This window comes from Melanostigma gelatinosum (assembly GCF_949748355.1).
Source record: "Melanostigma gelatinosum genome assembly, chromosome: 9".
Lineage (NCBI taxonomy): Eukaryota > Metazoa > Chordata > Actinopteri > Perciformes > Zoarcidae > Melanostigma > Melanostigma gelatinosum.
Genome location: NC_136642.1, coordinates 11,045,111 through 11,059,158, shown reverse-complemented (window position 1 = coordinate 11,059,158; position 14,048 = coordinate 11,045,111). Strand labels below are relative to the sequence as shown.

General features: G+C 43.3%; 1 protein-coding gene across 5 annotated transcripts; it reads left to right on the top strand.

Moving 5' to 3' along the window:
- Positions 1–966: 966 nt before the first annotated feature.
- arnt (aryl hydrocarbon receptor nuclear translocator) lies at positions 967–12,013 on the top strand. 5 transcript variants are annotated; one of them, XM_079274844.1, is made up of 20 exons: positions 967–1,038; positions 1,694–1,787; positions 1,911–1,964; positions 2,077–2,124; positions 2,983–3,196; positions 4,249–4,462; positions 4,611–4,713; positions 4,807–4,872; positions 5,020–5,105; positions 5,279–5,355; positions 5,844–5,978; positions 6,081–6,155; positions 6,514–6,665; positions 6,881–7,003; positions 7,432–7,516; positions 8,551–8,732; positions 9,281–9,470; positions 9,661–9,835; positions 9,908–10,047; positions 10,132–12,013. In XM_079274844.1, exons 1-20 carry the CDS (start codon positions 1,002–1,004, stop codon positions 10,213–10,215), a joined length of 2,334 nt encoding a protein of 777 aa, XP_079130970.1. In that variant the 5' UTR covers positions 967–1,001; the 3' UTR covers positions 10,216–12,013. The 5 variants fall into 5 exon arrangements, with proteins under 5 accessions (XP_079130970.1, XP_079130969.1, XP_079130968.1 ...); XM_079274843.1 differs by having other exon boundaries at positions 9,658–9,835; XM_079274842.1 differs by having other exon boundaries at positions 6,878–7,003.
- Positions 12,014–14,048: the final 2,035 nt, after the last annotated feature.

The following is a 14,048-nucleotide window of genomic DNA, read 5'->3' as shown; positions in this document are numbered from 1 at the left end:
TCAGACCAACCAGCAACCTCTCTTCAGAGATACAGAAGAAACAGCTGTGTCCTAATTACAGTGTTATTTTTTTCTTATTTTGTTTCTTATTTTGTCAAAGTATTATTATTGATAATAAAAGCAAAGATCATGAATCACATTGAAAGCACCTTTGAACCATTAAGTCTGCAAACAGTAAATATTTTAAGTTTCAAACTTCCAGTAAATAAAACTAGAACATTAAACAGGATTTTGTCCTTTGAAAGTCCATCTGGCATAATGTTAAAATACATCATCATTTTTTACAGATTGTAAAGACAGCAGCATGAACAAAGTTAAAGCGTATTAATGTGTTCACTCTGAAGAGAATACAACATATAATCAGACCTCTCACATTGTAAATTACTTATGTACTTGTACTTCAAAGGAAAACAAGCTCAATCATTCAAAAGCCCTTTGTATTGAAAGTGAAGTAGGAAGTGGAATAGTTCCCTCTGAAATAGAGAAGGAGTATTAAGTAAATTGAAATACGCATATAAACTTTAAAATAGTTATTCAGCCCACTCCTCGAGTTGGATCTAGTTTGGGGATGTGTTTACTTTACAGACCTGCACGTCCCTCCGCTGTCAGAGGTGCGGGGCTAAACACGGATTTCCCAACATGTGACGTCATTTGTATCTGGCTTGCGTGACATCCAATAGAAAGAGGAGAAGAAAAAACGGTGGAGACAGCTTCTGTTCCGCAAGCCTGAAGCGCTATCTTGAATAGAAAGGGGGATTTAAACCGAGAAAACACATGAAAAAGAGGAACTGGAGGAGTTAAACCGTTACTTTGGTCCGTGTTATAAATCCTCTCGGGTCATCCTGGAACAGTTCTAGTCATGGTTTCGGGCGGTTGTAACACAAAGTAAAGGCGGATACGTGAGGAAATCGGCTAGGAACTTGTTAGCCTTTACCCAGCTAGCAAGGGGGAGGGGCGAGGGGTTTGGGGATTTTTTTTCCCGCAGCCGAAGTTGTTTGTTTATGTTATTCCAGACAGACATGTCCTCTTCAAACCCAGGTAAAGTGAAATCCAAGTCACCGCGATGATTTAGATGCATAATGTTGTGCAATTGTTGATGAGTTATTCGCGGTTTCTTTACGCAGAGCTAAAGCGGACACTTTCCTAAAGATAGCGTGACAGCATCAGCTCAGTTAGCTTAGTAGCTAACCTAATGCTACAGCAAGGCTAGCTGGTTAATGCATAAGTGTTAGCTTGCTAGCCAGCTACAGTAGCTACTAGCTGACTATCAAAATAACTCTGTTGTGATACTTTTTAAAAGGCCAAATAAGTTAAGTAACAAAAAACACGTTCGCTGACTACCGAGCTGCGCTAGGTTAGCTCGGTTCATGCGTTTCTGTTGTTGGGTAATGTGTCTGTAACGTTATGCTACATTTAGCTTTAACATTAGCGTAGCGTCGTGGTTGTCTTTGCTCTCTATGATCTACAAATACGACCTACGAATAGTTGACGTGGAGCTAACTTAATGTTAAATACACTGGCTGCAAAATAAACCCAATGTCAGCTGCGTGCGGTAACGGTAATGTAAATTTGTCGTCTGTGTTATGGGCTCCTGTCAGGGGTTTAGTTTATTTTTCAGTGCTTGAGGCGCAATGGGAAATCAACTGTCACCCCTGCTTCATTTCGTCTCGCTGTGCCCCTGTGTTATTAATAGAGTTATCGGACCCAGATCTGGGTCTGGGGGCAAGTGGGACCCAAGGAGATGTCGGGGCTATTGTACCAAAAGGGACCAACAAAAGAAGAGCTGCGTAAGTGTGTGTGGTGATATTTCATATTGGGGTATGTGTATTTGCTGACTGGTTTAGTTTTGTTTTTGACACATTCTTGTGAGAATATTTGTTTGACATATGCCTCTCTTTTCCTTATCACAGGCCAGACTTTGATGATGATGACGATGATGACGATGAAGGAAACAAGTTGTTCAGGTTAATTTTGTCTCCGATTGTTATCTGTTATAACGCGAGTTGAGGTATATCAAGTGTTTTTGGATTGTCTGGGCTGCTGCGATAGTGAGCAATGTTTTCTGGTTTTCCTCAGGTGTGACGATGAAACGGGAAGTGGCAATGACAAAGAGCGCTTTGCCAGGTAGGAGGACAAATTAAGAGTGTGTGTGAAGGGGGTTGTATGGGAGCAACATTCTTTATACAACAGCTTCCCCCACACTGCACTCCCTCTGCTTTTCAACATTTGTTTTACTCCTACACTTCCTTTTTTAATTTGGTAGTGATTTCTGGGCCGGTGTTTTAGTGGGTTGGTTTTATTTCCAGGCTTTTGGGAGAAGATCAGAGTTTTGCAGATAAAAAGAAGCCAGGTATGGCCTGTACCACTGTAGAAGGCTCCCTCTCCTGCTTGTATCCGTATCAATATTTGAATGCTCTGTTCAAATACTATCTTATCCTGGATGGACCCCAGCACATTGTTATGTTGACAGCACATAAATTACCAGTGTGTTTCGCCGCTCTGTGTCTGTTTTTGTGCCTGTCAGAATGTTCTGCTTCTTTACCCCAGGCAGCGTCTTGTCTTTTTCAGCCCACCACTGATTTATGTCACTAACTGCTACGCTGTGTGACTCGGGGACTTTTTTCACTTCGGTAATCCCTTCCTCTTGAGCAACTGTCCTCTCTCTCTCTTTTCTTTCCCCCCTCTCAGGAGATCTAAGTGGTCTTTCTCTCTCTGCACTTGCTCTCTTTTGTCACCACTGGGCTTGAAAGACCAGACTCTTGCTTTCTTTCTTTTTTTACAGACAATTGATTTATAGTTTTGCGCAACCATTATTTCTCTCACCTTCTCTCATTCTCGCCTCTTTTTGCCGGTTGGCATACTTGCATTGCAGCATTAACTCTAAACTCTACCCCATGTTGTCCACCGGCCCATCTGTTTCCCCCATCTCAATCCCTCCTATCCTGTCCACCTCTGCCTCCCGTCGTCGTTTCCTCGCCTCAGGGAGAACCACAGTGAGATTGAAAGGCGAAGGCGGAACAAGATGACTGCCTATATCACAGAATTGTCCGACATGGTGCCCACCTGCAGTGCACTGGCAAGGAAGCCAGACAAACTAACTATCCTGCGAATGGCCGTGTCCCATATGAAGTCTCTAAGGGGAAGTGGCAATACCAACTCGGATGGGTCGTACAAACCTTCCTTTCTCACTGACCAGGTATGAGCAACTGAGAGAGAGAAATGTAGAAATCGAGGTGTGAAGTACACTTTTGCTCAAGGGAAATCTTAAAACTGGTTAAAGGCATGTTCAGAGAAGGCAACAATTTTGGAGAAGCCAGTAGTACTTGTGTAGAAGTCAGCAAAATCTCAGTCGCAATGTTTTTCTCATGAAACTCCTCTGACTTCAATGGAAATAGAGTGAAAGTAGCACTGTTTAAGCCTGCAAGTTAGTTTTCTCACAGAGTAGCTGAAGGGCAGTCACTATTTTCACTGACTGTCTTTGACAATGCTGATGTAATCTAGTTTTGTAATGTTAAAACAGATATTTCTTTCTCCACACTCCACCAGCCTTTCCTCTAGGCCGTTGGTCAACTTGTACGTTGTTTAAAAACAAATTTCGTAAATATGCAATGACTGTAAATGAGCATTTGGTGCCTGAAATGACGCAACTGGGGTCATGTCTTTATATACCTTCCCCGGGTCAACAGTGAAGACTGCTATTAGAAGGACCATAATGCATAAATTAGTTCAGATTGAATTTAACTTAATTGTCATTGCACAGAGTAGAGGTGGAGACTGTAAATGTGGATTGAACAGTAAGGGGCCTTGGCTCACTGGGTAGAGAGGGTCGTCCGGCAACCGCAAGGTCGGCGGTTCGATCCTTGGCTGCTACGTGTCCTATGCCGAAGTGTCCCTGAGCAAGACACTGAACCCCTAACTGCTCCCCGGGCGCTTCTCAGCTGCCCACTGCTCCCAATAAGCTAGGGATGGGTTAAATGCAGGGGACAAATTTCGTATATGTGTAAATGTATATGACAATAAACTTAACTTAACTAAATACACTCGGTATAAATAGTAAGAACAGTCTGTCTCTCTCTCAGAACAGACAGAGTATGAACAGCTGGAGGTATTTATATATTGGGATTTGTGTATTCGCCTTTTCTTTTTTTTCATCACAAAAATAGGATAAACACAGACTTTGGATTCATACTCCATGCCGGTCTCTCATCCGCACCGCTCGGCCTGTTCTTTGCTGCCATCTGTCTATAGGAACTGAAGCACCTCATTCTGGAGGCAGCCGACGGCTTCCTGTTCGTGGTGTCATGCGAGAGCGGCCGCATTGTTTACGTCTCTGACTCCCTGACACCCGTCCTCAACCAGGCACAGTCTGAATGGCTCGGCTCCTCACTGTATGATCAGCTCCACCCGGATGACACAGAAAAGCTCAGAGAGCAGCTCTCTACCGCCGAGAACAACAACACAGGTACACAGCATTGGCAGACACTAAATCTGCAGACAGCAGTAGATTTGGTATTATTAATTCCCAAAGTGTCTTCGTCAAGAGACAAAATGTTTGCACGTGATCCCTCATCACACCCTTGATTGAGTCTGTTCTCTGTTTACCCTAAAAGGGAGGATGTTGGACTTGAAAACAGGAACAGTGAAGAAAGAAGGCCAGCAGTCGTCATCTAGAATGAGTTTGGGAGCCCGTCGATCATTCATCTGTAGAATGAGGTGTGACTTCTACTGCTGTTCGTTAATCCAATTCATCATTGATATTGATGTGTATCCAGGTGCATAACTTGTCCATGTTGTGTATATTTGCAGGTGTGGCTCCTGTCCCGTGGAACCGTTGTCCATGAACCGACTGAACTTCCTGAGGAATAGAAACAGGTGACCACAACCAAACGGTTTTTCTTTTTCTTATTTTAGTTGTGATTACTGTGCAGAAATAGACAAACCTGGAGCAGCCCAGTAGCAATAAAATGCACATAGACTGATTCATTTAAGTATATATTATGATTTCTTCCTTCGTCACAGGAATGGTTTGGGTACAGCCAAGGAAGGGGAGCCCCAGTACGTAGTGGTCCACTGTACCGGATACATCAAGTCCTGGCCCCCTTCAGGTGAGACTAGTCCTTGTACTAGGGTCAGCCAGACTGTATATAGCTATCTGTCAATTATGTTCTATCTGTTTAATATGTCTGAACCCTGTAAATTATGCTAAATCTGGTACATTTTTTTTTTTGTGAGTTATTCTTTGTGGCCACATGTAAACACATTTCTTTGTGTGTTTTAGGAGTGGCATTAACAGACGATGAATCAGACAACACTCAGGGGAGTCGCTACTGTCTGGTTGCAATCGGGCGATTACAGGTATGATGGATGCCTCGCGTGTAGAGATATGCACATGTGGCTTTTACGCTGAAGAAAGTCGATGCAATGAAAAAAAACATTTTAATCTGATCATGCAAGTTCATTGTTGAGTAGTATATCTGTTTATTACAATGAAATACAAGTTATGTGTTGGTATGGCTGTTTACATCTTCACTGCAAATTTATATTTCCAACAAACTGCAGTAATATTTGATCCTTATATCAACAATCTAATAAAAAAATGACCTTTTACTGGTGGTGGAAAAAAAGTATTCTTTTGGAAATGCTTCTACCACGAGGCAATATCTTCTGGTCACAATCTCTGGTCTTACCTGAAGGGGATGATGGCGTTTGCACTGTTACAGTGTGTTTTGAAATCCTTTTTACAAGCAGTTGATTGTAAAACATCCATAATATTCATGCTGCAAGTACTCAAATTAAATTCAATATATAACAATAAAAATGAATGTTATTTTTCTTCCCTTTAGGTAACGTGTTGCCCAGGTGATACAGACGTCAACAGTATTAGTGTTCCAGTGGAGTTCATCTCACGCCATAACTGTCAGGGCGTGTTCACCTTCGTAGACCACCGCTGCATGGCCGCTGTCGGCTACCAGCCACAGGTAAGACGCTCTCCTGACTCCTCTTAACAACCTTTTGTGCCAGAGGCTGTCGTTACTGTCTCCTGAGCTAACGGTGGTTTTATTATATGCTGTGTGTTGCAGGAATTATTGGGGAAGAATATTCTTGAGTTCGCCTACCCTGAAGACCAGGGCTTACTGAGAGACAGCTTCCAACAGGTGGGACGATCTGAATATGTGCACTATACTGTACGATCACATTAATGAGTTTACATGCACTCGCAAGAATGAAAGAAAAGATGACTACCTAAAGCGACCTTGTAGACCGAATAAATTAATTCAATTTCAGACTAAAACTGAGCAAAGTGGCCTCCAAGTCTCAGTCAGACACTTTCCACAGCTAAAAAATGTACAATTGGTACGGAAACAGTCATGCTGGAAAGAAAACGTCTCCCTCTCACTAAAGACTCAAATTAGCCGTGTACCCTGATATCTCCATATAACTCTGTGTCTTGTGTGCATTGGTTATGGAAACACCAGGTTGTGACTGTTTGTCGTGCTGTATTTGTGCCCACAGGTGGTGAAGCTGAAGGGTCAGGTCCTGTCGGTGATGTTTCGGTTTCGCTCCAAATCGAGAGAATGGATCTGGATGAGAACCAGCTCCTTCACCTTCCAGAACCCGTTTTCAGAGGAGATCGAGTATATCATCTGTACCAATGTCAACGTCAAGTGAGTCACACGCGCAGATTTGACCAATACAGCTGATTATGTAACAGGATTACACAGTACATAATGAAATGTGACTGTTGTGAAAGATCCCCCGTGTCTGAATGCTAACCTCGCACCTTCCATCCCCACTTCCTCTTACGCCCCTTACCACAACCCACTGATCACTCTCTCCCTACACCTCTCTTCTGCACCCATCTCTGATTGTGGGGCAGTAGAAACTCAACTCAGGACCCCCTCCCACCCATCTCCTCCCCAGTGGGTTCGCTGCCCCCCTCCCTGGGTCAGAGCAGTCCAAACTGCCCTCCTGTAATGCTCAGCCCTGGGCAGGTGGCCGCCAGGTGAGACCAGGCCTGGCCTGACTATCCTCCCCCTGCATGGGAGAACACAGGCTGCTTCTTCATGGGAGACTACACTGCCGTCCTGTTTTAGTTTCATCTACTGCTCTGGGTGATTCTTCTCTCCACTGTTTGTCTGTAGAATTTAGAACAATAGTGCTGTTTTCTAAAAAAAAAAGAAGCATGTCTAATAGTGAGTAGTGAATCTGGACTCTTAACACGGGTAGTGTAGCATGTTAGCAGTATGTAGTTGTATGACAGACCTTTCCTGTCTCTGTCGTCCTCTTCTCTTCTACGTTTATGTTGCCATGGTGGCGGGTTGAATGCTGTTTTGTCAGCAGGTGTTTTTTGGTATCTCACTCAACGGTGGATGGGCATGGAGATGGAAATGAGGCTATTTTAAACCTTCCCACCGTGTTTCCCTTTTACAGGCAGTTGCAGCAGCAGCAGGCCGAGCTGGAGGGAGGCGGAGCCAGAGACGGTCTCTATGAGGCCGGGCCGATCGCCCTCTCGCAGGTTAGGTCACATGAATGTACAGTACATGTCTAGTTTGATTGAAGCATTGATTACGCCCTGTTTCTCTTGGGTCCTTTGTCCCTCGCTCGGGCCCTTTTTGTGGCAGGATGTTGATTATTTGCTCTGCAGGAGAACCGGAAGTTGAGAGAGACCCATTATCATGACCGCCTGTTGTTCATGCTTCAATTAAATGGAACATTTTTTCTGTAGTACTTTGTTATCTGAGGAGATTTTAAGCCTGGAAGTATTCCCAACAAAAATCAATTGGCTTCGTTTGCAGGTTCATGACTTAAAGTGCCACATTTGATCACGAGCTTGACTTAAACTCTTCTTTTACCTTCACTATTCATTTAGGTGCAAAGCTATTCAGTAGGCTCTCCTTTGAGCAACACACAGGGCTCGTACGGTCGGGAAACACCTGGAAAAGTCTTGGACTTCAGAAACTGTTTTCCAGGCCTGCAAAGGTTTTCGCAAAATCCCCAAAGATGCACACAAGAGTCTTGTGCTATAAAAGACAGATATTACGCTGTCTTTGAGCTCTCTCACTCCTTTGTATGCACACTAACGTCTCATATGACAACAATCACTAAATAGCTACAGTACCTACAGGTGATGGTACAACAAGGTCGTATGGGGAGTAAATAATAGATGAGTGTTAATATTTGCCTCGGCACACATCTGACAAAATGGTGGATGTAGCAAAATGCCAGTTAAACTGCTGTGGAACTGTGCCATTAGTGGTTGCTAATAGGAGCACATGCAACTCAACCAATTGCCGACGTCAGAGCACTTAATGTTTACTTTATGTCGTATGTTTCTTGTTTCTACCCTGTTAGGATATTTAGGTTATATTGTAAAGACAAATCTGTGGTTTCAGGCTACAAACAACTATGCAAACTATTTTGAGGTTGGGAGTTACGTCACCTGCTTTCATGATTTCAGCCTCCTCCATCTGTTGTGAATGCCATTTAGATTAATTACAGAAATGAGAAAGCGTGGCCCCCTGACTGAGTTTTATTTTTGGTGGTCCTCAGATGCCGGTGCAACCAGTGACGGCGGCGGGGCCCGACCACAGCAAGAGCCTCGAGAAGCCAGAGCTCTACCCGTCCCTTTTCAAAGGCCCAGATCAGACCAAGGGCCTGCCCTCCACCCCCACCGCACAGATCTACCCTCCAGCCAATAGCTTCGCTGCTGGGCGTTCCAATGATGCATACAGGTAAGAATAGGTGTATACATGTCTGTGCATGTGGTTACATCTTAAACCTGGAGTCTCTACTTAATTAATTAGGTTATATTATTAAAGCTTATTGACGAAAATCTAGTAATGGGATAGTTCTCTACTCTACTATATGAACAGCCACAGCGGCTCCTTGCTGCAGTGAGCGTGAGTGAATTGACACATTTATGTAACCTACCGACTGGTTAGCATGTCTAGCAGAGCTAGTAGATGCACATCTTTGTATGATTTTGGTTTGTGTGCAACAGCAGCAGATGGAGAAAACCCCCCAGTCCCCTCAAATGTGAGTCTGCCACATGAAGGGTTTACGAGAATAAAGGCTTCTCCCATGTGCGTTAAGTGGCTGCAGATGCTGCCTCACAAAGATGATGATCTCTTCAGAATGTATCTTTCAAGTATATACTCACTGCTATGCTGACTTTGAATACGATTTCTTTAATTCACAGTGGTTTTTTTCTCTTTTCCATAATAAGTGATTTTTGACAGCCAGGTAACCGAGCTCGCACTCCCTTCACTTTTGTCTGCAGGCCAGTCAGCATGACTCCACAGATGGCACCGCCAGCCCACTCGGCAGGGCAGATGCTGGCTCAGATGTCTCGTCAGAATGGAGCCCCGCAGTCAGTCCCCCCCCCCAGCACTGGCACCCCCCTTCATGGAGGACCAGCAGGAGGATGGCCTGGAGCTGCAGCTGGAGTCCGACCACAATTTAACAACCAGGTATACGCCAACATTCCTTATCTGACTTTGTTTTGCCTTTTGTTGGTCGATCTTCATTCACAAATGATCATTTATACAACGATACTTTTATGAGTCCATCCCAGTTATTGATCATCACTTATTTACCTTTTGAACCCCGACTATGTACTCCGTCAGTAAACGGAGTCACTCTTCCGATTCTCACCAGCAGGTGGCTCCCCAAGCTGCAAAGACCATGTCTCCACAGTTTGCTCCCATGGGAGGATTTGGCGGTGGCTCCTCCAACTCTTTTGGCCAGATGCCAACCGGTGCCGCTCCCACCCCGACCAACAATGCAAACTACCCGCCCATCAATGCACATGCCAGCCTCAACGGCAATGGTTACGGTAGGTTCTGTGCATATATCGGTGAACCTGTGTCTCTTGTGCATCATCTCACCCCGCTGTGCTGCATCCCAGATGGCTCTCGGTCCGGGCAGCAGTTCCCCTCTCGAGCAGCCGAGGCAGCAGTGTGGCCCCAGTGGCAAGGCCAGCAGCACTCTCAGAGTAATGTGGAGCAGCACCCTCATGCTCAGGGCAACCAGCAAGACATTTTTCCTGTGAGTGAAACAAGCCTCTTCTCTCTCAAGCACTTATTTCTCCCTCTCTCTGTCACTTAAAATAAACATCTCAATCTACTTCAGGACGTGTTGTCTATGCTGGACCAGCCCGCCAACTTCAACGGCGATGACTTTGAGATTCCCATGTACCCCGTGTTTGACCAGTGACCCGGTCCATTCTTCTCAGCCGGTCCACCCCCGTGATGTTGTGTTGAGTGTTTTTTGCCCTCACGCTTCCTTTATATTATACAGCTCTTATAGCCTCTCTGCTCCTCTTTTCTTCCTGCTCCTGAGAGTAGCACTCTTCCCTTGCTATGCATGGCTTACATTGCACTGCCACAAGCCAGTTAAAGAAGGAAGGATATATCTGACTGCAGATATGGTGGGGAGGAAAATCAAGGATTTGCGACTGACAATAAGACAATTGTTTTCACAATATTACAACCATTGTAAGAGAATTATCTAGATGGCACTACCCAAAGCTCAACAACCTATGTTGTAGATATGTGATATATATAAATATATATAAAAGCGCACAATCACCCAACCACACTTGAATAGACTAAACAAAAACATTCTCTTAGACTCTGGTAAACATACACAGGAAGTAAAAGCACACAACGGCCTTTTATTCTGAAATGTTCTTCATTTCTCTCAGGCATTGATGAAGAGTGCATTTTGCTATTTTTACCCTTTTAGCGCGTAGACTAATCACTCCAATCGTTGATTTAAACTCTCAGGAATTTGCAGGGATATGCAGCTTTGGTGATTTTGTTTTGTTGTTGTAATTCTCAGCTGTTGCACACAAACCACCACTGCCTGTGCTCACCTCGCTCACAGTTTTAAATCCACAGCATGTCTCTGCATGTCGGCACCGCTTTCACGGAGCACTTCTACGGTGTGTAGATTTGTACTGAATACAGTTTTCTATGTACAGTACATCGGTGGCTTCACCTTTACATTTAATTATGTCGTGTTTCCTCTGGAGGAACATTTTCCTTCTTAAATGATGTCCTCCAACAGGCACGCAGTGTTAACAATGGCAAAATACTGTTTGTCTCGGTGCCTGTTGGAAATGTATACAATCTATTTTTCTCTGCCTACATAAACATATATACATTATTCATGTGTGTGTGTGTGTAAAATGGATGCGTACAGTATCGTTATCAACTGTAACTCAGTCCGAGGGTTTCTGACTTGCTGGTTTTCTTTCTGTCGCCAAGTATGGGCTTTTTCTACTCCTTTTTGTAAAAGAAATATAAAGAAAAGAAATCACAGAGCAATAATAACAAGCAGGAATTAAGTACTTTTACAGCCATATTTGTTGTCAAATGTTCCCCTTGATTATTGTTATTTTAGAATGGAGACATATGGTGGTAATATTTGATTTGTTGTTATTTTGAAACTCTTGATGATCCGTCTTTCTCCTCTATTCTGATTGGTATTTAATGAATGGTTTGATCAGGGTATTCGGGATTAAAATGGAATAAACTGAGCTGAAGACGATATGCTCTGTTGGTGAGAATGCCCTAAAAGTGTTTCCTCTCGTCTGTTACAAACATGTGGATCTTTCGACAGCAAGGTCCCGTTACCTGTGTATTACGATCATGTTCTGGTGAGTTTGTATTGTAGAAGAATGTTGTGGGATGAAATATTAAGATTTTTAATATGTGGAATTCGTTTGAATTTGACCCTTTTTGTTCCAGTTGTCCATCGTCTGTGTGAAACACTCGTACACTTATAATTACAAATGTAATGTATGTAAACCAATGTTGATAATTGTCCAGTTTTCATCTTCCAGAGGATGTTCTGTTGGTGACTGTGTTGTCTTTATCGGTTGCTCTGTATCCAGGTTTTCTTTTTCAATGACGTGAACTTTTATCACGCATAGAAACAAAAATATATAAATATTCTGTATATGAAAAGTTGAACGAGAGAAATAAATGTTTGGTTTTTGTGTTAAATTGTTGAAAGTGAAGAAGCTGGACTGTTCTTGAACTGCACATGCTGCTTATCAGCTGCGGTGGGTCACAGCCGGGTTAGTCCACACACAGCATCATTTAATCCTTAATTACAAAGTCAGATATATTTCCTGTGTTGCTCATGTTAGCTGTAGCAGTCTACTCATCACACTCATGCAAGAGTCGAGGCTGTTTTTACTTACCGGTACATACGTGTATTTATTCACTTTCTTTAAACCGTTTTAAGATCTTAATTAGTGGAGAAACAAAAGCCAACTTTGATTGGACTGTATCTGTTTTCTTTCTCCATTGTTTATCAGCGAAGACTCGAAGAGATCTGCGTGCATCTCCTGGGATCAGTTTCCGCCTTCGTCCTGTCCTCTCTTTCACAGCCTGGGGGGGGAACAGACGGCATTCATTTCTAGTACGGGTCTAAGATAGGTTTACTGTGACCTGTTTCGATTGCACTTGAGTGATTCCTTGTGCTGTAAATCTTGTTTTGCGAGAATCATCGCAACACAGACGAGACTCCTGTCCCAGGTGTTTTTGCATCGAGTCACTTTACTCTTAACGTGTTCGTGGGGGTGTGTGTGTGTTGCTGTAGTGGCATCAGAATACAAGCAATCTACATTTTTTTTGGGTCAGGATCAGATTCCGATCCCTCTCAAGTGGATTGCTACTGAGGCGTCATATCCTCTTTCTCTTCTGCCACCGTTTTGCTTTCCTTTCTGCATCTTGCACTCTGTACTCTTCATTTTTCCACAACTTATAGGCCATACATATTTAATGATTGTGCAGGGGTGAACTGATTGATTCAGTATAGTCGGAGCGTCTTAATCTGAATAACACATTTGCTTTTTAAAGCCTCAAAAGGTTGTGTACAGACAGATGTATCCGTCGTGTGTCCATTCCTTTTACTGACCAGGGATCCTGTGACTCCTTAATGTGTCATCTCTTGTTAAGGTCTCGTCTCCTGAAGAGACCAGAGAGATGCACGGTGTTCTAATCTCAGGAACGGCCTGGTCGTTACCAAACTCCTTATTAACTATTCATGGAGGACACGGGTGCCAAATGGGGCTCCGTGTGTCTCGTCTTTGGGAGGACAGTAGGTGTCAATGTGGGGAGAAACGAAAACAGAACAACGTAGAGGAATGACGAATTCAGACAACACCGAATAATAGTTGGTTACTTAGTTTGAAACTGCAGCAGCTTGATGGGTTGTATTTTAGCATCAAAAAAGGAGCTGCTAATCCATTCAAATAAAGATATACTGGATTTTTTTTAAATAATTCAAGCATTAGTGGAACAACTTTGAAGATGAAGTAGTTCCAACAAGAGGGAAGTAACCAGATGAGATAACGCTTGAGGAATCGATACTTTATTTTTTGTGGATTTGTCAACATGGACCCTCCGGCCGTGTCCAGGCTGGATGTGGATGTAGATCTTGGTTTTGCCCTCTTCTTCTTCTTCCTGCTCTGCTTCTTCTTGTTGGTGACCATAGTTCGCTGCGGTCAGATGGTGCTCGACCCTTACAGTAACATCTCTGTCGCGACATACCAGGAGGCACAAACAGAGTGATGGACCGATGAATTACAGCCTACAGTGAAGCCATCTATTCAAACTCCTCTAATGGGAATACAAAAATGAGTTGCCTCAAGCCAAAGACTATTTTGAGGCGGCTTTTATGACAGAATCAGTCTGGTGGAGTTTTGTCTTACACTTTCTCAACTTTTCTATAGTTTCTACTTGATTAAATCAAAATGTTGTACAAGAAAAGAAGTCTATCAGCAGCATCTGCAAATGATGTAAGTATACTCTGTAAATTACAAAATATACTTAACATATAGTGTTGTAAACCTTGTATCACTTTGTGTTGGCTCAGTTAAGGCCTTTATGATTAACTTTTTGACATTTCAATTTGTACATACAATTCCTCAACACAGCATGAAAGGTGGGAACATTACCAGAACTTACTTGCACGATACAAACTGCAACACTTTTCACTACAGAGAACAGAGTGGCTGACTCCCTGCGATTAAG